Source organism: Rhinoderma darwinii, chromosome 1, assembly GCF_050947455.1.
Source record: "Rhinoderma darwinii isolate aRhiDar2 chromosome 1, aRhiDar2.hap1, whole genome shotgun sequence".
Taxonomy (NCBI): domain Eukaryota; kingdom Metazoa; phylum Chordata; class Amphibia; order Anura; family Rhinodermatidae; genus Rhinoderma; species Rhinoderma darwinii.
Window position 1 is genome coordinate 180,800,033 of NC_134687.1, and position 26,430 is coordinate 180,826,462.

The 26,430-nt window shown below is 40.9% G+C and overlaps 1 protein-coding gene across 1 annotated transcript in view; it reads right to left on the reverse strand.

The window, feature by feature from the left end:
* Positions 1-5,151: 5,151 nt before the first annotated feature.
* Positions 5,152-26,430, reverse strand: part of LOC142738593 (alcohol dehydrogenase 1-like) — a 29,137-nt gene continuing 7,858 nt past the window's right edge. The window contains exons 2-9 of the mRNA XM_075849769.1: positions 19,634-19,735; positions 18,317-18,458; positions 15,277-15,364; positions 9,860-10,079; positions 9,092-9,352; positions 8,300-8,435; positions 8,066-8,204; positions 5,152-5,402 (exon numbers count right to left, since the gene is read on the reverse strand). Of these exons, the coding sequence (XP_075705884.1) occupies positions 5,369-5,402; positions 8,066-8,204; positions 8,300-8,435; positions 9,092-9,352; positions 9,860-10,079; positions 15,277-15,364; positions 18,317-18,458; positions 19,634-19,735 (1,122 nt within the window). The 3' untranslated portion in view covers positions 5,152-5,368. The remainder of the gene's footprint in view (positions 5,403-8,065; positions 8,205-8,299; positions 8,436-9,091; positions 9,353-9,859; positions 10,080-15,276; positions 15,365-18,316; positions 18,459-19,633; positions 19,736-26,430) is intronic.

Genomic DNA, 26,430 nt, shown 5'->3' on the forward strand with positions numbered 1-26,430 from the left:
AGCTGGTGGAGGCACTGTTTAAATTTCCTCAGAGCAGCAAAGGTTACATGGGATCTAGCAACGGGTCAAACGCCAAGTTGAAATCCCCACCCACCAACAAGACACCCCTGCAAAATCATGGAATCTTTCCAAGGTTTTCAACAACCAGTCAACCTGTTAGTGGTTAGGAGCGTATATGTTGGCTATGGAAACCATAGTCAACTTAAATAAGAATCTCCCTTCTAAATCAGATTGTGAGAGTGTGTGAACAAAGGGAACAGTTGCTTTGAACGCAATGTTCACACCCTTTTGAGGCAGAGGAGGGATGTGCACTGTGAAATCATTTGGAGTATTTGGACCTGGAAAGGTCTGGGATATGGTTCAGCTCAAAATGTGTTTCTTGGAGAAGTAAGATGTCCCTACTGGATTTATGTAGGAGAGACAAAATATGGCTACGTTTTTTCGGTTCATTAAAAACGTTAACATTACAGGATGTTCTTATGGATAGGTAGTTCCATGGGAAGGTGTGCAGTATTGGAGAAAGTGAAAAAAAACCTTCACCATATAGTATCATCATATAGAGAACAGGTAAAGAACAAGTAGAAGCACTGGACAGATGGATTAGATGGGTGCACGCCTCTTGGGTCACAGTTCAATGACCCTTCAATGCAGAGGAAGGTAAAAAGTGAGGCAGCAGTCAGTATGAGCGTTTCTCAATCAATGCTTGAAAAAGGCTCATACTGAGTTGAAACGTTGCTTGTGGAATAAACAGGATCACTATTTTTAACTGACTTGGTCGTGCTGCCTCACTTTTTACCTTCCTCTGTATAGAGAACCGGTATACCTTCTAAAGATGATGGGGAAAACAAGTTATGGAAACATTAAGATATACATAGTGATATGATTCAAAATGAAATAGAAGATTAACAGAGAATATATAACTGTACGAGAATGTATGCAATCTGTAGCATCAAAGATATTCAAAAACAAGTGAAAAACAAAGCATGAAACAACGTTGTAGCGTTCAAAGGAATTTCTCACGTGTTCCAGTTGAAATCAGTCTGGGTGTACGTTGAGTTTCTTCGGAGTGATTTTGCCCGTACGTCTACGAGCTTTTTTAGTTTTCCCTTGGCCCGCCAATTGCCAGGAAGTGGGAGGAGTAAAAGATGAAAGGCTAGTAAGATCTTGCACCGTGGACCAATCTGCTATGGCCAAGTTCGTTAGGGCAAGTTTTTCCATGACCTCTGGTAGATCCGTATGTTTTAAGTAGTTTGAGGATATGTCTCTTGGACAGAGTGATATTCGCTAAGTCTTGAAAAATGAGTATATTAGTTCCTTCCCAGGAAATCGGTTCTTGTCCTCTGGCCACTTTCAGAATACAATCTCTAGTTTTTTAGCTAAACAAGCGACAAATAATATCTCTAGGAGCTTCTTGCGGTTTAGGTCTTGGTTTAAGAGCACTATGAGCACTTTCAATGGTGATTTCACCAGTGTAATTGGCTCCGAGGATCTGTATGAAGAGTTGCTTGACGGAGGTGTAGAGGGATTCAGGTGGTAGGGATTCAGAAGCGACTTTAATTCTCAGATTGTTACACCTACCCCTATTATCCTGATCTTCCATCCAATCAATCATTTTGTTCATGTGGTCTCGACATGTCGCAAACATAGAGGAAGACACTTCTGTATAAGAAATAATTTGAGTCTGAATGGTCTCAAGTTGTTCTACTCTTTGTCCTATTTGGCGCACATCTTGCTTAATTTCCTGTAGCTCAGACACTAGAGGGTGTAAAGCTTTCATGAGTGTTTTGCTAATAAAAGATCCTGATACAGGAAGTCCCTATGCTGCCAGTGGGCCCTCGTCACCTAAGTCGTCATTTTCTCTTAGCGTCACATCCATGCTTTTAATTTGTGTTGACTTTTCATGTTGTGAACTCCTAGTGGTGGAATTCTGATGGGTCGTTGAAGCTTTTTTAAGAAAGATATCCAAACTGTTATCTTTAGAAGTATTATGTGACTCTCTATTTTTCTGCTGTCCAATTTTGACCATTTTCTGCTGAGGTAATTGCGGTATTTATCAACTAGGTAAACATTTTATTTAATTTCCCCAGCCATTGCCGCGTTATATCGATTTCAATCATTACACCATTGTAACAGGAGTGAGTGAGATAAGATCTAGTGGAAAACCATAATGGTGATGGACTGTGTCTCCACTTTAAGAGCGATGGACGTTAACAGTCGTGTTAGACTTTGAGGAAAAAAAATCTCAGAAAAAAATCGAGGTGTAATCTCTTAGGATGCGGTATACTGTTCTGTGCGTCAGTAGGGATATCTAGTTGCAGTAACAGATAATGTCTGCTAGATGGCAGTAACAACTCATATATAGCACCTCAAGTTGCCAACCCTACAATATGTCTGATGAAGAGAATGCAGCTTCAGCTGTATGTATTGCTCAGCCCAGGTGCAGCAATGAAAGCTGCCACTACTGGGGTTATATAATCTCAAGGACACTTTCAGGTACTTTTTTTGAAGCAAGAGCAAGATGTGTATTATCATACAGGGTAACACCAGTCCTCTGTGGAATGTTTCCAGCACAATAGGTCTGCCTTTTTAGTGCCCAGGGTCCCAGCTGGAATGTGGCAAAACTGCTCTAACATGAGTCTAAGGTGCTGGTTGCTAGCAAGAGTGTGGAGCTTGTTCCAAGCACCTGTAATTGAGAAGCGGTGGGCCGCAGGTCGCAAAGGCCACAAATAAATTTAGGTTGGGGATCTTGTCCCTCCTCTAGGCCTAGTGTTCTTCACTAGCACTTGTTGCTACAAAAGGAGTGCTCTCCCCTGGGGAAGGGAAGTCCTGGAGTAAAGGGGATCCACTGGCAGTGGTCCCGTCCCAGAGCTGCTTTCCCTGACAGTCCGGTCCCCGGGATAATAAATAAACCGCCGCTGTCAGGGCTGCTTCAAAATTTAGGCTGGGGTTCCGGCTTGCACAATAGGCCCCCGACTCACCGAATGGTCGAATCCCTCTCCCAAGGTCTCCAACCGTGGATGCGTCTTCCGTTGGTGCTGGAGCACTACTATGTCAAATAAACTCTTAAGGCAAAATGTTGGCCTGTGGATTCTTTTGAAAATTATTCTTCTCCTTTCTACATTGTGTACAGTCAACATCCAGTAGGACATGCCCTAAATTGTCTGGATGATCAAAGTGGATCTGGAAAACATTTTAAAATGTTGGTAACTATGTACATAGGGAGCAGTCTGTGAGAAGGTGTTGTGGAGCAGTCTGTGAGGGAGGGGTACATGAAGAGCAGTCGGCGACTGCTTGTTAGTGGTATGTTGTAAGTAGCGTGGGAGAATAGTGTGTGTATCTAGTGCTTATGGAGTACAGTGTATGTAAAATCTGTGTGTGAGTGGTAAATAGAGGCTTTTTTTTGTCTCATCAGATGTCTGAACTTATTATTTAGGTATCTGGTTGGGGTCTGAATTTATTTTGGTTTGATCAGGCGTCGGAATGAATTTTGCAGAAGTGGCTGCAGGAGGGCCAAGGTTAAGGCCTCATTCACACGGCAGGGTTTCCCGGCCGGGTGCCGGCCGTTCATAAATCGGCCGGCACCCGGCTGCATTAGAAATAATAGACCCCTAATGGGGCTATTCACACGACCGATTTTTTGACGGCCGGGAAAACCGCCCGTCAAAATATAGGACATGCTCTATTTTCGCCCGGGTACCCGGCCGCCCGGCTCCCATAGAAGTCTATGGGGCCGGGTAATACCCGGCCATCACCGGGATGTGTCCCGAGTGACGGCCGGGTTTTCCGGCTCTTGCGCTCTATCTCCTCCTCCTCACAGCGCAGAGTGCATGTGAGGAGGAGGAGTTGATGCCATTCTGACGAATGGCATCGCTGTACACGGTGTGGCAGGGCCGGGGTGTACAGCAGGTGGAAGGGAGCGCTGCGCTGGCTCCCTTCTCCTGTTTGTTTTAAAAGCGCCCTGGCCCGGCGACACCTTTGATGGCGCCGCTAGCAGCTGCAGCAGCAGCTGCGGCTGCTACTACTGTAGCGACGCCACTATAGCAGAGCGGGGAGGTATCTCCCCGCTCTGCTATGTGCTAGCCGCACTTTAGCTCCTTGAAGGAGCGGAATCCCCGTGTGTTCGGGGATTCCGCTCCTGGACAGAGCGCTTGATGTCTCTGTCCATATCTGGGCAGTGACATCAGGGGAAACTCCTGAAGCGGAATCCCCGAACACATGGGGATTCCCTTTCAGGAGTTGCCGCTGATGTCACTGTTTGGATCTGCCCGGCCCGGCACGGATGCATAACTTTATGCAAACCGGCCGGGCAGAATGGCCGATTTTACCGGCCGGCACTCGGGCTCGGACCCGACCCGGTCGTGTGAATCCCGCCTAAGGATGTCTCAGCAGCACACTCTGTAGTCATCAGGAGACTATGTCTCAGCGATCTGGGCAGGATGGAGAAGAAAAGGAAAGAGAAGGTCTACAATGAGAGAAAACGCCAACTGCGAGTCGCTAGATGTAATAGGTATGTATTCTGTTTGTGATTGCGTCTGATCAGTTCAGAACTTAGACCGGTCTAACATGCCCCTAATGCAAATGCATTTTAGTTTTTTTTATAGTGCAAACGTCTGGTGTCTAGGATACGGAGTAGTTCATTTATTCGGTCCCCCCTACTAACTCCAGACAAAGATAATGGCGTTACACATTTTAAGCTATATGATTGACAATATATACTGTAGCTTAAAACGCATAATTGAATCTTATGACACACCGGACGTTTGCACTATAAAAACACCATTAAGTATCTGGCTTCTACCTGCTACACTTTTCTTCTTCCTTCAGTGCAATATCACTATTACTAGGCAGGGACATATTTACATCTAATACTGTCAAAAGCATTAATACGGAATACATCCTCACGTAGTCAATTTCTTCCACTTTCTTTTTTCTCTACAATATTATATCTAGATTCAAGAGTATTTCTTTAAATGATTTCAATCGAAAAATGTTTCACATATTGCGTGATCTAACACAGAAATGAAATATATAATTATGGGACAACCTCTTTAATGGTTAATACTGTGCCCATCCTACCAATATGCTAAATACAAAGAATTCAATACCACAATGCACCTTTGAAAACAGAATCATACATTTTATTATTGGTTATAGAAAAGATATTGAGAGTAAATTTTAAATCTTAGTAAAAATTTTCTGTTGACATTATACAGAAAAATTACCAAACATACAGCAGGAGCAAAAGCACTAAACCTCAAAACTGAAGCTAGTAAGCCAAGGCAAAAAAATCTCCGATTGGTTGTTTATATAAAAGTGAAATGCAAACATGTTTGGGATCCTCAGTCACAGGCATTTTGATGGATTTCCTTTATTTCTTACAAGTTAAAAGAACTGTACGAATACTGTAAATAAAAAAGAACAAAGACTTGTATTAATACTTATACAGATATATTTTTATAAGAAGTATCAGCAATTATAAGCATAATATCAGCAACATTATTTGATGACCTAAAGTACCCTAAAGCACCTTCAAAATTTGTACATAATTTTGTTTTTAGGTCCAAAATTTGGTGATGGGTAATTCTATAGTATATATTTATTAGGGTCAGAAGTAAATTTTTCCGATTCACAATACAATTTCCAATATCTCCTATACAGTATAACCAAAGAACTAACCCTTAATGACCAGATCTATTGTAAGCATTAATAACCAAACAATATTCAAATATTTTACCCAGGTCCTATATCGTTTTTATTTTTTAGGCGAACACTTAGACTTTAATTATTTTTTTACCGTCTTTTAGAATTTACATTATGTCAATTTAATCATCAATACATATTTCTAATTCAATCAATATTTTTGTACTCTGTCATATGTTGTTTATTTTGATATATTCTTTGGTCTAATTTAGGAATATGGTTGCCGAACGGGAAGTGTTGTAGTATTTTTTTATTGATTATTAGTATTTTTCTTATTTATTTATTCTTTTACCTTTTTAATACAATGTCTTTCCCCAAAAGATTTAAAAAAAAAGATTTGGAGTACTTTATTATTTTATAGATTTTCTTTTAACACTACATTTTTTCCAAATAACTGCAGTTGTCCTAGCAGCCTCTGTTGCAGAGAAAAAAGCCCTGATAATGTGATAGTCGGCCAACTGGCAGATGCATATGTCTTTATAATGTAGTTATTTTGGACCTCCATGTTTTTACAGTACTTGAAAATAAGGCCCCTAAAGTCATTAGTTTGAGGATGGTTGACAGCAGAGACCAAGAGGGAGCTAACTATGTATAAATGTATTATTGAATTCAACGGCAACTGTATAAACCCATATGCACTACACTTCTAGAGGCTGCAGGCAGCAAGAATTATGTCATTTAAATAAATAGCTGTATTAAGTAGAGCATAGGTTTACAAAAGGAGACAACCACGTATAAATGTCATAAGTAAATAAACTTAGTTGAACTCTTACACCTGTTAGGTGAGAGAGCTAAGAGAAAAATTGTGGTTTGCCTTGTAACACCATTTTACACTTTAAGAACTGATGTCCGGATCAGTACAAAGTACATTCTCATTCAGTACTGCATTCAGGACTTTGTTGGCTTCTTCTCAGCTATGACCTTGCCTCACGCACAATCCCCCTGCTGGTACGGTGTCTGTACAGACATCAGTGTCTGTACAATAGATGAGCAGTTTAAATTCAGGTTAACAAGACAGGAACCAACACCTAGAACCAAATGGGTGCTTAGTTCCTGATGAATTTAATTTTACTTCGAACCTCCCGATTAGGAGCGGGGCAAGTGAGCCGTTGGCTCCCTGCCCCACGTTTCAGCTTTTGGCAAGAGGATTTTACTTACGGTCCCTTGCTCCTGGGGAAAGGTCCTCATTACTTCCAGGTGCCACTACACACAACATCCTGACGCTGGCCAGCTTTAGGATGTGTGCAGCAGTGCTCAGGAACGAAGAATACTGCAGCAAGGAGCGGTAAGTAAATGCAGTGGTCGTTCTTGGTTGGGTTTGCATTAATACTAGCATCTGAATGAATGTTGGGGTCAGGTCTGTTGCCTGAATTAATTTTGGGGTCTGATCTGGGGCCTGTATTAACGTTGTAATTTGGGGTCTGGTCTGGTTTCTTAATTAATTCTGGAGTCTGGCCTGGGGTCTCAATTATCTCTGGGATTTGAATTTATTTTGGGGTGCCAACTCATTCTGGGGTCTGAATTCATTCTCGGTTCTGAATTAATTTTGGGGTCCGGTTTGGGGTCTGAATTAGTTATGGGGTGTGGCCTCAGGTCTAAAGTAATTCTGGGGTTTGAATTAACTTAGGGGCCTCCTCTGGAATTTGAATTAGTTTTGAGATCTGGTCTGGGGTCTGAATTAAAGTTGGTGTCTGATCTGGGATCTAAATTAATTTTGAGGTTTGGGGTCTGAATTAATTTTGAGGTCATTTATGGCAGAACAGTATGTCTTAGGGACATAGTATTGGTGGCACATTGTACATCTCTGGGGCACAGTATTTATGGCACTATAGCTCTCTGGGGCACAGTTTATACACCACTATATAGGCAAAAGTATGTGGACACAAACTCAAATATTGAGATCAGGTGTTTCAGGAATCCATAGTGCCTACTGTAACATTTTGTGGAGGAGGTAAAGCAAAGTAATTGCAAGTTATAGAATTATATATAGTTAATATCTATACGGTAAACTGTGAAATATCATAGGTAAGTATACAATTCAAGTGATCAATAAGTAAAGTGAATAGAGTGAGTATAGAATAGATAGTGCTCTTTTAGCAGATAAGGATCAAAGGAGGCATAAAAACTGGAAGTAGAAAACCAAGAGGATCAAAAATGGGACAGATTAATATACAAATCTAGGCTAAGAAATCCAGGAACATACGAAACTTAGGTAGTCTTTCATTAGTAAAGGTAAGTACCACTAAGCTTTGATGTGAATTGACATCCATGTTTACATTGCATTTTTCTGATTATTAAAACATACATTTTTAAGTGAACGCATTTCAGATAATTTTGAAAATGACACTTTTGAAGATCTACTCACGTTTTTCCATTCCTCATGAGGTCAAAGCCTTCATTGATATTCTCCAATGGCAGCCTGTAACTCACCAGGGCATTAAGGTCGATTTTCCCAGCCATGACATCACTTACTAATCCAGGAAAGTCTAGAGGTGCCTTGTAATCTGCAAAACAGAATATAATAGTTTTGGTCTTCTATACCAATATAAAAAAAATATTATATTTATTGTTAAATGTTACGTGAATTTCTTGAACCTACCTCCCAAAAAGGCTCCTTGCAGTGTACGTCCAGTTAGCAGCCACATCACATCCAGAGAGAGTCTGTCTGTATAATTAGGAACACCAATAATATTGGCAGATCCATAGGCATAATTAGTGGACTGAATCATGGATGCCTAAGATAAAAAAAATGGATAAATAAATACATAAATTTTTTTTATGCTTTTGGTAGGAATAAACAGCAGCTTCAGCCAGTGTTTGAACCTAGAATACTGTGGAACTTGGCCTGAGGATCTGCTCCCGAGGTGACCATGGCAGCAATTTGGTGATTACACAACTGCTCAATGGACTCCATTCTGTATTAATGGTTTTATTACAATGGAATCCGTTATGTGAAAACTACAAAGTGGCATTACTATATGGATACTAAACTGGGTACATAAGATTAATTTATTACATGTAGTATTACAATATAGTACAGCGTTACTATGTGGTATTCATGGGTAACACAACACCATGCAACACTATGATGCTCTGGCTCAAAAAGGAGGGTCCCGAGTAGTGGACACCCCTCTACGATGTCCAGATACTGTAATAGGATATACTGAATGTACAGGGGTTGTTGCATCATGATTAAAGATTCTTCAGGGTAAGCATAGGAAATTTTAAATTGCAGAGCTAGCTACTGTAAAGGGAGAGTTACCAAAAATTGTATTCATATAGTCAAGGAGAAAATATTTACAACATTTTCTAAGGCCTAAATATCAAATTGTAAAATGCTGGTTAGTTTATGAAAAATATAATGTATCATGCTATATAAAGCAATTCTTACCATCACATCAACCTTGCCAATACATTCAAATCCATAATCCGCTCCTCCATTTGTCATCTCTGTAATAACTTCATGGATGGGTTTGGAACAATCTTTTGGATCCACACACTCGGTACAGCCCAACTCTTTAGCTTTGGTGAACTTGGTTGGATTGATATCAACGCCAATAATCCTTGTGGCACCAGCAATTTTGCAGGCCATGACAGCTGACATGCCTATTCCCCCCAGACCAAACACCACACATGTGCTTCCTGGCTTCACCTGCCATAAAATGAGAAAATGTAGATGGTTAATAGAATCAAAAGAGGACTATGTTGTATTTTGATGTGTAATAATAATGCAATGTTTGAAGAATATGCAACAACTAAATTCATTCTTTACTGTATGTTACTTCCCAACTTACTCCCATCATCATGTACATTGTTTTTCATAAAATTTGATCCCTTGCTATGGACTGTCAGGTATCGAAGCTTATCCATATTCACTTTAATACTAGATATAGCCCATGGACAAGAGTATTACAATTTTTTTTCTAATTCCATACAACTCTGCCTCCCCACTTGCCCAATAATGTAAATATCTAGATTTCTGTAATATGGACATTCAGATAAATATTATTCCTCTAAATATTAGTGGAAAGAAATATTTCACAGACATTTTTAGTACCCAGAAAAAGTGTCCGTACTGTAGTGATTTGTTACCTAGCTGCTTTCTGGTGACATATTGATGAAAATAATCTATTTTATAGAATTATTATAGAAAACTTACTTTTGCAGTGTTAAGAACTGTTCCAAAACCAGTGGAGAAGCCACAGCCGATAAGGCACACCTGATCCATAGGGGCAGCTTTATCAATTCTACAAATTGCAAATTCATCCACAACAGTATATTCGGTAAATGTGCTTGTGGACATGAAGTTGTGGATCATTTTCCCCTTGAGAGAAAATCGGCTGGTTTTGTCAAGCATGAGTCCAACATTTTTTCCGACACTAAAAAACAAATACAATTAGTTAGTAAATTGGCAAATATTTAAGAAAAATATTTTATGTATAGCTTGTAATATAAAAAATGTTTTTTTACCATGGAAAATTGTGTGTATCAATGTCCCATAATTTTCTCAGATGATAGTAAAGTAGGTGTTACAAATGACCAATAAAATCTTTTAAACATGAATGATATTTTTTTAATTCTATAAAGCAGATTTCCATTGATCAGAATCTTAAGATCATTAAAGGGATTTTTCCGGGACTTTCACAGTGAAGGCCTATTCTTCGGAACGATGGGGGTGAGATTCCTGGCATCCCTAGCTATTAGCTCACTGACGGGGCCATGAAGACAAACTCCACAGCCTCTTCATAGTTTACTATGCCCAGCACGTAGCGGCTGTGCCTGAGGTAGCAGTTTTCTACATCCAAGTCCCATTCAAGTAAATGGGACTAAGCTGCAATCCCAGGCATTTGTTGCCGCGGCCCCTACAGTCAGATAATCTGTGTGGGTGCAGGTATTTGGACCCCAATGACATCACCAGCCTTCCCCAGATAAGTGTCTATTCAAACTGCGTTTACTGTGTACATTAGAGGTAAAATTCGGGAGGATTTCCAAACATATACCTGTGATGAAAGCCTCCAATAAATGCTACTGTACAGGCATACAGTGGCATACATAGGCTCCTATAAAGTTAAAAGGTATACGGACGTATGTCAGCCTAACGGATGGCAAAAGGACATACTTTCTGCATCCGTCGGGTCAATGGGGCCTATTAAAACATCGGTGCATGCAACGGGAACTTGCGCTATTGTTTCTGGTAAAACCACGGACACCCAGACTGAGAGCCGAAGGGACCCATTAAAGTGATTGGGCCTTGTCGGCCGCCAATGGTGTCCGTTATGCAACGGAACCGTCGCTTACGGTTCCCCCTTGTTCTGCCACTCGGCTGGTACAGAACAATGGAAAGCCCCCAACACAGGTGTGAACATAGCCTATCCCACTCACTCTGTTTCTTCTGTCTACAGTCTTCCTTTCAGGTCTTATCTGAGTTAGTACAACCTGCTATGTCAGCACATGTGAAAACTGTAAAACGAGATATTTTTTTTCAGGTATAGACATGACACAATAAAAAAATAAACAATGTAAAAAAAAAATTAAATATTGTTTTTTTTTCTCATAAAGAAAAATTTATTTAAAAGATCTTGCTGATGATAGAATACACTTTAAATCAATATTTATGGTAAGCAAATCCAATTATGGATTTAGGTCAAAGTCAAATATTTCACTTAATTATGATCCTACAAGTAACTCCAAATTCTAGAGAATAGCTCATCTGGAACTCAACCTGTGTGGCTATTTGGTGTTTCTTTGTGGGATCATTTGAAAGGGAATCAATAAACATGTCGAAGGCAACATGAAATTACAGAAAGCAACTTATTGGAAATGAAGAAAAAAATTATATTGCAAGAGATGGTTCTCTTTTCTTTTACATCTTATTTTAAAGTTTGAATGAATGTGTGTATGTATACAGTGGAGGAAATAAGTATTTGATCCCTTGCTGATTTTGTACGTTTGCCCACTGTCAAAGACATGAACAGTCTAGAATTTTTAGGCTAGGTTAATTTTACCAGTGAGAGATAGATTATATTTTTAAAAAAAACAGAAAATCACATAGTCAAAATTATATATATTTATTTGCATTGTGCACAGAGAAATAAGTATTTGATCCCCTACCAACCATTAAGAGTTCAGCCTCCTCCAGACCAGTTACACGCTCCAAATCAACTTGGTGCCTGCATGCATTAAAGACAGCTGTCTTACATGGTCAGCTGTATAAAAGACTCCTGTCCACAGACTCAATGAATCAGTCTGACTCTAACCTCTACAACATGGGCAAGACCAAAGAGCTTTCTAAGGATGTCAGGGACAAGAACATAGACCTGCACAAGGCTGGAATGGGCTACAAAACCATAAGTAAGATGCTGGGTGAGAAGGAGACAACTGTTGGTGCAATAGTAAGAAAATGGAAGACATACAAAATGACTGTCAATCGACATCGATCTGGGGCTCCATGCAAAATCTCACCTCGTGGGGTATCCTTGATCCTGAGGAAGGTGAGAGCTCAGCCGAAAACTACACGGGGGGAACTTGTTAATGATCTCAAGGCAGCTGGGACCACAGTCACCAAGAAAACCATTGGTAACACATTACGCCGTAATGGATTAAAATCCTGCAGTGCCCGCAAGGTCCCCCTGCTCAAGAAGGCATATGTACAGGCCGTCTGAAGTTTGCAAATGAACATCTGGATGATTCTGAGAGTGATTGGGAGAAGGTGCTGTGGTCAGATGAGACTAAAATTGAGCTCTTTGGCATTAACTCAACTCGCCGTTTTTGGAGGAAGAGAAATGCTGCCTATGACCCAAAGAACACCGTCCCCACTGTCAAGCATGGAGGTGGAAACATTATGTTTTAGGGGTGTTTCTTTGCTAAGGGCACAGGACTACTTCACCGCATCAATGGGAGAATGGATGGAGCCATGTACCGTCAAATCCTGAGTGACAACCTCCTCCCCTCCACCAGGACATTAAAAATGGCTCGTGGCTGGGTCTTCCAGCACGACAATTACGCGAAACATACAGCCAAGGCAACAAAGGAGTGGCTCAAAAAGAAGCACATTAAGGTCATGGAGTGGCCTAGCCAGTCTCCAGACCTTAATCCCATCGAAAACTTATGGAGGGAGCTGAAGATCTGAGTTGCCAAGCGACAGCCTCGAAATCTTAATGATTTACAGATGATCTGCAAAGAGGAGTGGGCCAAAATTCCATCTAACATGTGTGCAAACCTCATCATCAACTACTAAAAATGTCTGACTGCTGTGCTTGCCAACAAGGGTTTTGCCACCAAGTATTAAGTCTTGTTTGCCAAAGGGATCAAATACTTATTTCTCTGTGCATAATGCAAATAAATATATATAATTTTGACAATGTGATTATTTTTATTTTTTTTATATATAATCTATCTCTCACTGGTAAAATTAACCTAGCCTAAAAATTCTAGACTGTTCATGTCTTTGACAGTGGGCAAACTTACAAAATCAGCAAGGGATCAAATACTTATTTCCTTCACTGTATATGTGTATGTATATATGTATGTGTGTGTGTATATATATATATATATATATACATACATACATACACATATATGTATATAGTATGATAGTATTAGCATCAAGTTTGGAAGTTTTACTTGTCCCCCTTTTCGTCCCGCCCCAAAATTTGTCACCAGAAAGCTCTTCTTGTTAGGGCACCTATGAGATGCCCTAAAAAGGCCAAGCCCATGGTAGCATCTACACCCACCAATCGGTCACCCAATGACTTGATTGGGTACAGTTTGTCCTTTTAAAGCCTATATAAACCTTTTGAAAGGCAATATTTTTTTTAAAAAAAGGTGTATCTGTGTGATGATTTAACTTTGTAAATACTTTTTATTTAAAATTATTTTTACATTTTTAGATACAACAGCACTGTAGTCTCTTTTCACAGCAGCTATATCTAGCACTATTCACTATATCCAGTAGCGTAGCTAGCGGGTGGCATGGTGGGCGGTGGCCCCGGGCCCACTGAGATGGTGGAAATAACAATAATGCCGATTGGCCGGGCAGAATGACTTGCGCCGCCAATCAGCGCCTTTCAACAACGCTAGCGCTTCCATTGTTGAAAGGTGCTGATTGAGGGGGCAAGTCCTTCTGCCCTGCCAACCAGCGCCTTTTAATGACGGAAAGGCGCTGATTGGCGGGGCAAGTCATTCTGCCCTGCCAATCAGTGCCCTTAGACGTAAAGGCCCACTCAGATATGTTTTGCCTCCCCCTGTGTTAAACCCCTAGCTACGCCTCTGACTGAATCCGTCAGTTCCGCGGACATGACGGGTTCAGTGACAGCGGATCCTGCGTGTCTCTGACATGCAGGATCCAACTGTAATTGATCACAACTAAGTTCATAACTTAGATATGATAGTTTACAGGTGGATCCTGCGTGTCAGAAACACGCAGGACTTGCTGTCACTGAACCCGTCAGGTCCGTGAGACTGGCGGATTTAACGAATAGCACTAGATACAGCTGCTGTGCATAGAGAATACAGAGCATATATTGAGAAAAGAAAGAGTCCTAAAGCTATATGTAAAGTAGAAAAGATGAATTTTATTACAGGGGAAGCTGAGGAAGCTGATACAGCGAAACGCGCGTTGGGGTGGCTATTTTCTGCACGTGGATCACGACTATTACCTCTTTAACCATGGGTGAGTGCTTTCTTTCTGGCTCTCTCTGGTGATTCCAGATGAGTAGCTTTGCATACCCCGTATACCTTGCATACCTATTGAAGCTATACTTGGACTGGATGGTACTCTTTTTTCTCGGGGATTCTCTGTATGGTACTTTCATTTGATACTAAGATTTGATGTTTTCCCTTCGAGCATTATTGAGGATGTCCGGATCTGTTAGATATGCATTTGAGAAAAGGGCTATTCTTATGGACCCCCTTTCTCTGGAATGATATAGACACATTGGATTCATATCTGATAGACAGCAGCTCTTCTGTAATTATCAATTACTATATTGTACTTCTGCATGCTCCTCTACCATTTATATCCAATTATGCCTAGGTCCCCATGGTTATGTATTACTCTTACGTGACCCACAAGCAACTTCTTCTTTTTAGAAACCTCGCCATGTTTTTTATCAATTTGTTTGATGTGTAATTTATGTGTAATAAAATTCATCTTTTCTACTTTACATATAGCTTTAGGACTCTTTCTTTTCTCAATATATGCTATGCTATCAGTGAGTCTGCTATTCTGTGATATTTTGGGGTGCCTGATACCAATGTTGGTCGTACCTAACCAGTTACTTGTCCCTGTGAGACATTTGTCTATAAGAGAATACAGAGCAGCTGGATCTAAAAACGTAAAAATAATTTTTATTAAAAAGTATTTACAAAGTTACACAAAACACACAGATACACCTTTTTATGAAAAAAAGTTGCCTTTCAAAGGTGTATATATCCTTTAAGCTGTATGCAAATTAGTTATTCTGAGCCCTTTCGGCCAATCAGAAGTACCAATTTCTTAATGAGTATCTAGCCACTGCATAGGTATTAACATAAGATGATAAAGATCATATGAAATTTAAAGGGAAAATAACATACTCATTTTTTTCACAGAAGTTACTGTCTTCATGCAGGCAGGCTTTACACTTCATGCACATTGGACTGCACAACAGGATAACATGATCTCCTAAAAATAGAGGTAAGAAATCAATGCTGATAAGTAATATGGTAACAACATGTCTGACTCATAAGTTCTTCTACGCTCACAAACCCTTTTTTTCATGAAAATAAATATGGATTGTCACAGCTCTTCCCCTGGTCCTGACATCATTAAACAATGGCACCTATAACTATATACAATATTTTTAATTGATGGATAACCACACAAAATAAATAAATAAATATATATATATATATATATATATATATATATATATATATATATATATATATATATATCCAAGAAAAAGAGACTGGAAGCAGCACTCAGCACAAAAAATGAGAATTTATTCACCCAACACAGCAACGTTTCACTTCCTCCATGGAAGCATTTTCAAGCTTGAAGGCTTGAAAATGCTTCCATGGAGGAAGTGAAACGTTGCTGTGTTGGGTGAATAAATTCACATTTTTTTGCTGAGTGCTGCTTCCAGTCTCTTTTTCTTGGATATATGCATGAGGAGCTCGTCACTCCTTGATATTTTGAAGCTAGCACCAACCGTTTCTGGCTATTGACACAGTGCTGCTCCTATGTTTGGATCTCCTATATATATATATATATATATATATATATATATATATATATATATATATATATATCTTGCTAACAGTCCTTTGTTCAATTCAAAAGGATATATCAAAGCAGAATCAGATGAGTTCAAGTTGAATCCAACCAAAATCCACTTTCTTATTTTTAGCACAAATATTTCTGCCTCATCCAGTGAATGTTGCTTTTTTTGTTGTTATTGGAACAAGAATATTAGGGAATTGCATAAATAGCAATTCACTACTTTAACATACACATTGCCCTCCATAGCATGTCGGTATAATCCAGACTGCAGAGATCCTTTTAAATGGGTCATCTTATGAAGACAACCCTTTTTTGACAAATACTATCCGACAATCGGCTGTTATCATCGGGGTTAGCTATGGCCAGCTGCACACTAACCCGGTAGTGGTTACTGCAAGGGAAATGTAGCATTACATGCAGTGGCGGACTAAGTAGACCATAGGCCCTGGGTTGTTACCCAAACTTGGGGCCCCTTCTCCACCGCCGCCCTGCCGCGCCATAACTATGGTTAACACTACCTTTTTGTGTAAGCGTTATCAAAAGGGGTGCTACGATTCCCCTTGTCAAAAGGCTGTGTCCCTACATACTGACAGTCTCCAAACATCGCTGATAGTATCACACTGTGCAGGGACACATCCTCCTGACAAGGGGAATGGTAACACCCATTTGTCTATCAGTCCTGGACTCTGCACAAAGTCTATTTGTGAAATACAAGGATTTCCTATAATAAACATGTCAGGAGAGGTGACAGATTCTCTATAAATCTAGTGACTCACAGGTGACGACATCTCAGATTCTAGTAGTTTTTTCCTCTTTTCTTCTCCATCCGGTCCAGAGCTCATGACGACTTCTCCCGGCCATGATCTATTTCTGCAGAATCTGCCACTCAGATGTCTTCAGTTTTTTCACTTTTTCAACATTTCCACAATTATAAATGAAGATAAAATTCTCATGGTGCCACACACTGTGCCCCTAAATATAATAGCACCACACACTGCGCCCATGAAAATAATTGTGCCAAACACTGTAATGTAAAACACCACATGCACAGTGCCCCCTGTAGATAGTTCCACACACATCACCCCTGTAGTTAACATCACACACATCCGCTATAGATAGCACCACACGCCCCCTGTATATAGCGCCACACCCCCCCTGTACATAGCGCCACACACAACCCCTGTACATAGCATCACACACAGCCCTCCTGTGCCACACACACCAACCCTGTAGATCGTGCCACACACACCAACCCTGTAGATCATGCCACACAGACCCCCTGTAGATCGTGCCACACAGATCCCAGGTAGATAGTGCCACACAGACCCCCTGTAGATAGTGCCACACATCTCCCCTGTAAATAGTGCCACACATCCCCCTATAGATAGCACCACACAGCCTCCTGTAAATAGTGCCACACACCTCCCCTATAGATAGCACTAAACCCCTTGTAGAAAGCGCCACACAGCCCCCAAGTAGAAATTGCCACACAGCCCCCTGTAGAAATCGCCACACAGCCCCCCCTGTAGATGCGCCAACTCCCTGTAGTTAGAGCCAACATTACCTGACCTCGTTCTAAGACCGTTCTCTTCTCTAATGAGGCAGGCCTGAAGCAAGTGGCATGATGAAGTCATCGCACCAATGTCATCACGCCGTCTGCATAAACAAAAAAGGTTGAATGGCGGGGAAGGGAACCAACGGTTCCCTTGCCTTGGCAATTATATCAATTGTATCTGCATCCTTTGAATGTGGATACAATTGATTCCAGGGGCCTTCAGTCTTGTCACGTTTTTTGCCGCGATCCGCGGAAAAACTTGATGTGTTCTTTGGGCGGCCATGGACCCCCAAGGAGCCTCGGGCCCTGGGCGGCCGTTAATAATGGACCTATGGGAATCCGCCACTGATTACATGCTGTTCATTAAAATTAATGGCCATCCATGTAAGCATGGACGTGTCAGGTCCACCAGAGTGGGGGACCTCCCTCTTTGATGTCTGTATGTGAGCATGTGGAAAGTGGTTGTGATGATAAGACAACCCATTCAAGAAAAAGGTCAGTGAGAAATCTAGGGACAATATAAATGGTTTGTATGTAACAATCTATGAATGTAACTAACTACAGTTGGATGAATAACGGGGCCATTTAGCTATTTCTTTAGAGAATTTAGGTGTTTTTCTGTATTAGGCAAGTCAAAGACTTCATTAGCGACAAGGTGACAGTATATCATGCTATCTATATGCCCAGCCCAGCAATGGGATCATTACCACAAAATTGCATTTGTGGGCACTTGTATGTTCAAGACGACAGAATTAAAGAAATTCTTTGAAATGTTAATAGCTATCACTTTAAGTTACCTGGCTGAACTTTGAATACACCTTCCCCAACACTCTCAACGATTCCAGCTCCTTCATGTCCCAAAACGACGGGAAACTTCACACCAGCCATTCCACCTCCCAGGGCATGGTCATCAGTGTGGCAAATTCCACTTGCACAGACCTGTAATGGAAACATTTTGTAATGAATGATGGAGAAATGTTGTCATTGTATTACTGAATGTTCAGATCAAGCTGAGAACCATATGAATGGTTATTGGCACCAAGCTAAGAGCCATCAAAAGGCACTTGGATCAGGATCATATAATACGGTAGATCCTTGACACTACAGTGAGGAACTGTACTATACTCTAGCATAATTTCAGAATGTTTTTAGTATCAGTTTTAAAACTGTTTTATTAAACACACAGAACATGAAGAATGTGGGGTTTAATACTTTTGTTATTGGCCAAATCAAAAACATTAACTACTTAAATAGGTTTTCCTACTAATATAATTATGGCAATTCAATGGATCTCATAAAAAAAACATTATATTTTCTAAAAAAAATGTTAAATGCACCATTATAAAGTTATTTATTTAGCTGTGTCCCTATGTTGTTTATAAAAGCAGTTGCCGTGGATAATGTCCACTTGTGGCACTGCTATTTGGTGGTTATGCATGCGCAGTACACCTCTCCCTATAGCCTGCTTGTTGAGAACTTGATCTTTTGTGCAAGCACAGAACTTGTAGACCCTTTCTATTATTGCATGGAGGATAGCAGGAAATTGTAGAAGAACAGCATCACGTCCCTTCCAGACCTCACTTTGGAGGTCCGGAAGGGAAGTTGGTAATTTGTATGGGAAAACTGAAATGGACAAAAAGAGGCAGTTTACAGGTGAATATGCCCGTGTTCATCTTGGGGCGTATAGCATCTTGTAGCTGTAGCATAACGGCGAGTTTTGATAGTGGGAAAATGCCTTTACATTTTAGTGATGTCATTATTTCTATCTCTCCATGCATTGACTTCCCAGTGAAGCAACCAATCTGAATGAGCAGGGCTGCATGGTGGGACGGCAGTAGCAGGAGTCTCTGATAAGATATAAGGTGAATTTTTATACTACTTTATACTACTCCCATGAACAATGCAGCTGAGTTGCAGTCAAGCATCATACTATAGCAGCATCCTTTTTTTTTTTTTATTGAGTGCATAAACAAACAAGATATTTCCAGCTGCATCCTAATAGACCAGAGCAGAAAAGCAGCTAAACAGTCAACACTGATTAAAATAAATACCATGTATGCATTGCCTATATATAGTGAATTACAGATATTACACATTAACATCCATTTCGTTACCTTGACCCGAATTTCATGAGCCTTGGGTGGGGCAACTTCTATTTCTTCAATAACAAATGGCTTTTTAAAATCATAAGAAACTGCAGCCCTGCATTTGATGACCTAGAATAAAGCATAGAAAATGGTTAACTTATTTTTTTCTGTAGTCAGTTGTCACTCTAAAATCATTATAAAGAAAACCCAGTACAGGCATGTTCAATATTATTGGGATTTATCACATATCCATTGCTGAGCATTGACCTATGTAACAAGATGACCATTCTATTTGAATGTAAAACCAAAAATGAATGATAAATTTTATATGTGATATGTGCCTATAGCTTTGAACAGTGATATGAACACATTAGCTGCATTTACTGTGAACTGTAAAATGATGACAATTACAATACCAATAACCTGCACAAACTCCTCCAGCTTCAAAATAATGACAGACGCCTCTATTTTTAATTACAGACACTAGACAAAGGCTTTTCATCACTAGTGTCACTGCATGTGGCTTGATGTTAATTAAATTATAGGGGGCGCCAGGGCCGATTCTAGCTTTTCTGCTGCCTGACACAAAATTGAAATAGCGCCCCCCCCCAAATCTAGATTGACATCCTGCTGGTTTTTCTACATCACTTGCAGCCTCACAAGAAAAATAAAAATCATACCACCCATTATCTCACTGCACATCATACAGTGACTACAGTAATGATTAGGGGCAGAATAAACATGTACATTAAGTTGCTCACAGGTGGCGTCTTCTCAGGTTCTAGTTGTTCTTTTTCTCTTTTCTTCTCCATCCAGTCCAGACCTCTATGATGAATTCTCCTGGCCACAGCCCATTTCTGCAGCTTTTCACTCAGATGTCTTCAGCTTCTCACTATCAAACATTTATGCACCTATAAATGAAGATAAAATTCTCATGGTGCCACACACTATGCCCCTAAATATAATAGCGCCATACACTGCACCTCTAATTATAATAACACCATACACTGCGTCCCCCCCACACACACAGTGCCCCATGTATATAGTGCAGTGCAGTATCGGGCATCGGCGCCAGGCTCAAGAGGACAAGGAACGAGGCCAGGTAAGTTTGATCAAGGAGATCTTTAATTCAAAGCACGACGCGTTTCTGGACTGGACTGGTCCCTTCGTCAGGTCAGTTACTGACCCAATACTGCACTGCACCTTTTCCTGCTCTTTTTCCTTCTACATACATTGTCCCCGGTATTAAGGCTTTAGCACCGAAGGACTGCAATGGGTGGCAGCTGGCAACCTATTCTTTTCCACTCCACGCATAGTCTGAGGAGCGGCGTTGATCCCTCACCTTTTGCCACTGTGCAACCCATGTAGGTAGTGTCCCCCATAGAGCACCCTGTAGACTGTGCCCAAAATAGTGCCCCACATACAAAGTGCCCCCTATAGAGCCTCCTGTAGATACTGCCCCCATAGACCCCCTATAGATAGTACCCCCCTGTAGGTAGTGCTCTACATAGATCCCCCTGTAGATAGTGCCCCACATACAACCCCCTGTAGATAGGGGCTTGCATCGTTAAAAGTCGTTGAGTGGCAGGGCAAGTCATTCTGCCCTGCCAATCAGCGCCTTTCAACAACGCAAAAGGCACAATGATATCATTGCACCACTTGCGTCGTTGAAAGGCGCTGATTGGCAGCGTGATTTGCCCTGTCATTCAATGATGCAACCGGCACAATGACGTGACCACGCCATTACCTCATTAAACGTTTCGCCATTCAGCGCTTATGCATGTAATTATATCTGCGTCCTATAGACGCAGGTACAGTTATAGTGCAGGAGGGGGTGGCGGTGGCTGGTTTCAGTGGCACTGACGCCCCCTCAGAGAGGCAGAATGCCACCACCTGAGGCGAGATGAGGATCATCTCGCCTCATGGATGGTGTGGCCCTGGGTGGCGCTATTTTAAAGGGAAAAGAGTGGCAAACATTTTACAATTTATTTATTTGTTAATAACTTAGCACAGGGATCTATTAACAGCTTTCATCTGAATGTCTGTGTTTTAGTTAAAAAAAACATAATTTTTTTTTAAATGAATAACTGAGCATGCACCACCAATCAGACCTAATGAAGCTAGGACACCAGATTAGACCAATGTGGTGCCAATGAGAGGACATTTTTATACTCCGCATCAACTTATTTATTGGTCCCTTCCCTTAATTTTTCTGCATTTATACACACGCCGATCAGCCATAAAACCACCTGCCTAATATTGTGTAGGTCCCCTTGTGTCGCCAAAACATCTCTGACTCTTTAAGACATGTACTCAAGAAGACCTCTGAAGGTGTCCTGTGGTATCTGGCACCGAGATGTTAGCAGGAGATCCTTTAAAATCTGTACGTTGAGAGGAAGGGCCTCCATGAATCGGACTTGTTTTTCTAGCACATCCCACAGATTCTCAATCAGATTGAGATCTGGAGTATTTGGAGACCAAGTAAATACCCTGAACTCATTTTCAATACAAATTACTATTGCCATGAAGGGGTGTACTTGGCCTGCCACAATGTTTATGTAGGGGGTACATGTCAAAGTAACATCCACATTAATGCCAGGACCCAACGTTTCCCAGCAATACATTCATTGCCCAGAGTATTACACTTCTTCAGCCAGCCTGCCTTCTTCCCATATTGCATCCTGGTGCCATGTCTTCCACAGGTAAGCGACACACCCGGCCAGCCACATGATGTAAAAGAAAACGTGATTCGTCATACCAGGCTAACTTCTTCCATTGGTCAACTTCTGATGCTCATGTGCCCATTGTAGGCACTCTCGGTGGTGGGCAGTGGTTAGCATGGACACTCTGACAGGCCTGCAGCTTCGCAGCCCCAAGCGCAGCAAACTGTGATGCACTGTGTGTTCTGACACCTTTCTATCATAGCCAATATTAACTTTTTCAGCAATTTGTGCAGCAGTACCTCTTCTGTGGGACCAGACAGACTAACCTTTGCTTCCCACAAACATCAATTAGACCTGGAAACCCATGACTCAGTTGCTGGTTCATCGGTTGTCCTTTCTTGGACCACTTTTGGTAGGTACTAACCACTGCAATCCGGGAAGACCTCACAAGACTTGCCGTTCCACCCCTTGAACGCTGCCATTGTATTAATCAATGTTATTCACTTCACCCGTCAGTGATATTAATGTTATGGCTGGATGTTGTGTGTCTGTGTATGTTTGAATTTATAGCTTTAGAAAAGATTCAGTGACAGGTAACTTGTTTATACTGCCTCATTTATATTGCAGTATTGATGTGTTCTAGCAGTATCACTTTATTTGTAATTTTTGGTAATGTTGGCTAGGGGCTGTCCTATCATGTACACTCCCTTGATATATCTTTGAGTGTTTCTTAATCATTTTTTTAATCAGTCTGTGGTGTTTTGCGTGTTGTTTTTTTTGCATATGTATAGAATCTCAATAAATTTAATGAATATTCCTTTTTGTCATTACAATTGGTTATCATTGGTTTTCCTTTGGCCTATTACATTGAGGATTCTGTGCCGTCACTCTAAATGCTTACTAGTATTATGCTGGGGCTATATTGAGGCGTTTATTTTGTGACTTTCCAAGCTTTACTATCAAGCCGCAGCTGCAGACCATAGGAATACCTTGGGTGCAGTCACACGTGGCAGAATTTGTTGCAGAAATTTCTGTGACTGAAAATCAGTTCCATTTCTCTGAATAAAACTTGCAGAAATTCACCTGCTACAGCAATTACGACATTCAGATGTATTTTCAATAGCAGAAATTTCTGCAACAAACTCTGCCGTTCAGATGCGCTCACACGTGGCTTACTTGCTTTGAAAACTTCAATGTATGGGCAACATATTCTGCAACCCAGTCAGATTTCTCTAATTTTTGCGTTGCAGAATATTTTGCCCATAGGCATACACTGTCAAGTTTTCCTCAGCGTTTGTTTATGCTGCAGAAATGCAAGTATACCACTTGTGAGCACAACCTTAGAGTTGCATGTAACTTATTGCACTCCCGTGCAATGCAGATGTCACTAGATAGTTAAAATTGGGAAGTCACGCTACAAAAGTCGTGAACTGATGTATTACGACACCTCAGCAGCATGTTTATGCCCCATTACAATCCTTCATGTGTAATGCGAAGATCAGTTTGCTATTTGGCCGAGTTGAACAATAGACTAGAAGACTGATCTCTGCTAGTGTTTAGTGTTCTTCATGCAACCAAATTACTACTGGATACATCCTATGTTCTAGCTTTGTCCTTAAATGACCTCAAGCAGCAACACTGTGCCTGCCAAAGATACTCAGAACAAAGTTAAATCTTTCCTGTCCCGCCCCACCCCATCCAGCTCTTCTGTCCATGCCTGCATGTAAGGCTGGATTCACATGAGCACATTACGTCCGTAATGGATGGAACGTATTTCGGCCACTAATCCCGGACCGAACACACTGCAGGGAGCCGGGCTCCTAGCATCATAGTTATGTTCGATGCTAGGAGTCCCTGCCTCGCTGCGGGACAAATGTCCCGTACTGTAATCATGTTTTCAGTACAAGACAGTAGTTCCACGGAGAGGCAGGGACTCCTAGCATCGTACATAACTATGATGCTAGGAGCACGGCTCCCTGCAGTGTGTTCGGTCCGGGATTAGCGGCTGAAATACGTTCCGTCCATTACTGACGTAAAGTGCTCGTGTGAATCCAGCCTTTGGGTATGTGCACACACAAAATAAAAAACATCTGAAAATACTGAGCTGTTTTCAAGGGAAAACAGCTTCTGATTTTCAGCCGTTTTTTAACCAAAGTCGCGTTTTTTGCTGCGTTTTTAACGGCCGCTTTTTGGAGCTGTTTTTCTAGAGTCTATGAAAAACGACTCCAAAAACGGCTGAAGAAGTGACATGCACTTCTTATTCGCTGCCATTTTTTTATGCAACCGTTTTGAAAATTGGCCGCGTAAAAATCGCCCCGTCGGAACAGAACGCCGTTTTTCCCATTTAAATCAATGGCCAGATGTTTGGAGGCGTTCTGCTTCCGACTTTTCCACGGTGTGAACATACCCTAATAGTAAGCTGGCATTCACGCTACGTAAGTTTTTTTTTATATGCTTCCATTTGATGTTAAAATGTTATCTGAACTGTGTGTTGAAATTTTTCACAATCCTCTATGTCTAAGTGATTATAGTACCGCAAACAAGTATTTACCATTACAGAAAGATAACCAGAAATCCTTCTGAAACTGAGACTTCACTTTCCAGTATTGTTATTGTATCTATATTCATTCCAAAAGAACATCTCCACTTTTGCAGATATTTTCTGCATGGCTATGTAATAGTACATTTTAGGAAATGTGACAGTATGATCCCCTAATATATTAACCCCTTCCCGACATTTGCCATATGGGTACACCATGGAAAGCTAGTGCTTCCCGCAATTTGCCGTATCCATACGCCAAATGCTTGGCACCGGCTGAGAAGCCGAGTCGGGGCCATCATCGCCGGATCTCAGCGGTATCTTACAGCTGACATCCGGCTGTAATGGCGGGGACCAAAATTAGCTTCGATCCCCGCCATTAACCCCTTAAATGCAGCGTTCAAACGCGATCGCTACATTTAAGGTGTTTGCAGCTCATCGGAACCCCAGCAATAAAATTGCTGGGGTTCCGGTGGCTGCAATGGCAACCAGAGGCCTAATACTGGCCTCCCAGTCTGCCTAGCACGGAAGCCGGTCAAGATCCAGCCTGATCGGCTTCTGTAGCCGCCGGAAAAATGGCGCCGGCTCAGGAGCTGATCCGGCGTCATCAGCGGTGGAAGTCAGCTGTATGTTACAACTGACATCCATCTGTAACGGCAGGAAACGGAGCTAGCTCCGATCCATGCCAATAACCCCTTAGATGCAGCAATCGAAAGCGATCGCTGCATCTTAGCGGTTGCTAGCAGATCGCCAGCCCTGACAAGCAGTCAGGACTGGCGACTGCTGCTATGGCAACAGGAGACACAATGGCCTCCTTCTCTGCCATTACGCAAGCTGTATGGAAGTAGGTAGTGCAATGTATTAGAAAAAAATCAATCTGACAGTTGGACCTTCAAGTCCCCTAGTGGGACTTGAGAAAAAGTGAAAAAAAAGTATAAAAAAGTGTAAAAAAAAGTGAAAAAAATAAAAGTTTGAAAACAATAAAAGTTTCAAGTAATAGAATAAAACACAATCGCCTTTTTTCTGTTATCAAGTCCTTTATTATTGAAAAAAACAAACAAAAACATACGTATTTGGTATCGGCACGACCGTTACGACCTGAGGTATCAAAATATTATATTATTTATTGCACGCAGTGAACAGTGTAAAAAAATAAATAAAAAAACATTACCAGAATTTCTGTTTTTTGGTCACTTTGCCCTACAAATATTGGAATAAAAAGTAATCAAAAAGTTGCAAGTATCCAAAAATGGTACCTATAAAAACTATAGATCGTCTCGCAAAAAACAAGCCCTCATACAGCTCCGTCGACTAAAAAGTTAAACAGTTATGGTTCCCACAACTTGGCGACAGAAAAAATACATTCTTTTTACAAAAGTAATTTTATTGTGCAAAAAGTTGTAAAACATAAAAAAGTGCTATAAATTAGGTATCGCCAGAATCGTACTGACCCGCAGAATAAAGTTAACATGTAATTTATAACGTGTGGTGAATGCTGTATAAAAAAAACAAAAAACAAAAATTCCAGAATTGCGGTTTTTTGTTTACCTGGCCCCCCAAAAAATAGGATAAAGGGTGATCAAAAAGCCGCATGTACCCCAAAATGGTACCAATAATAACTA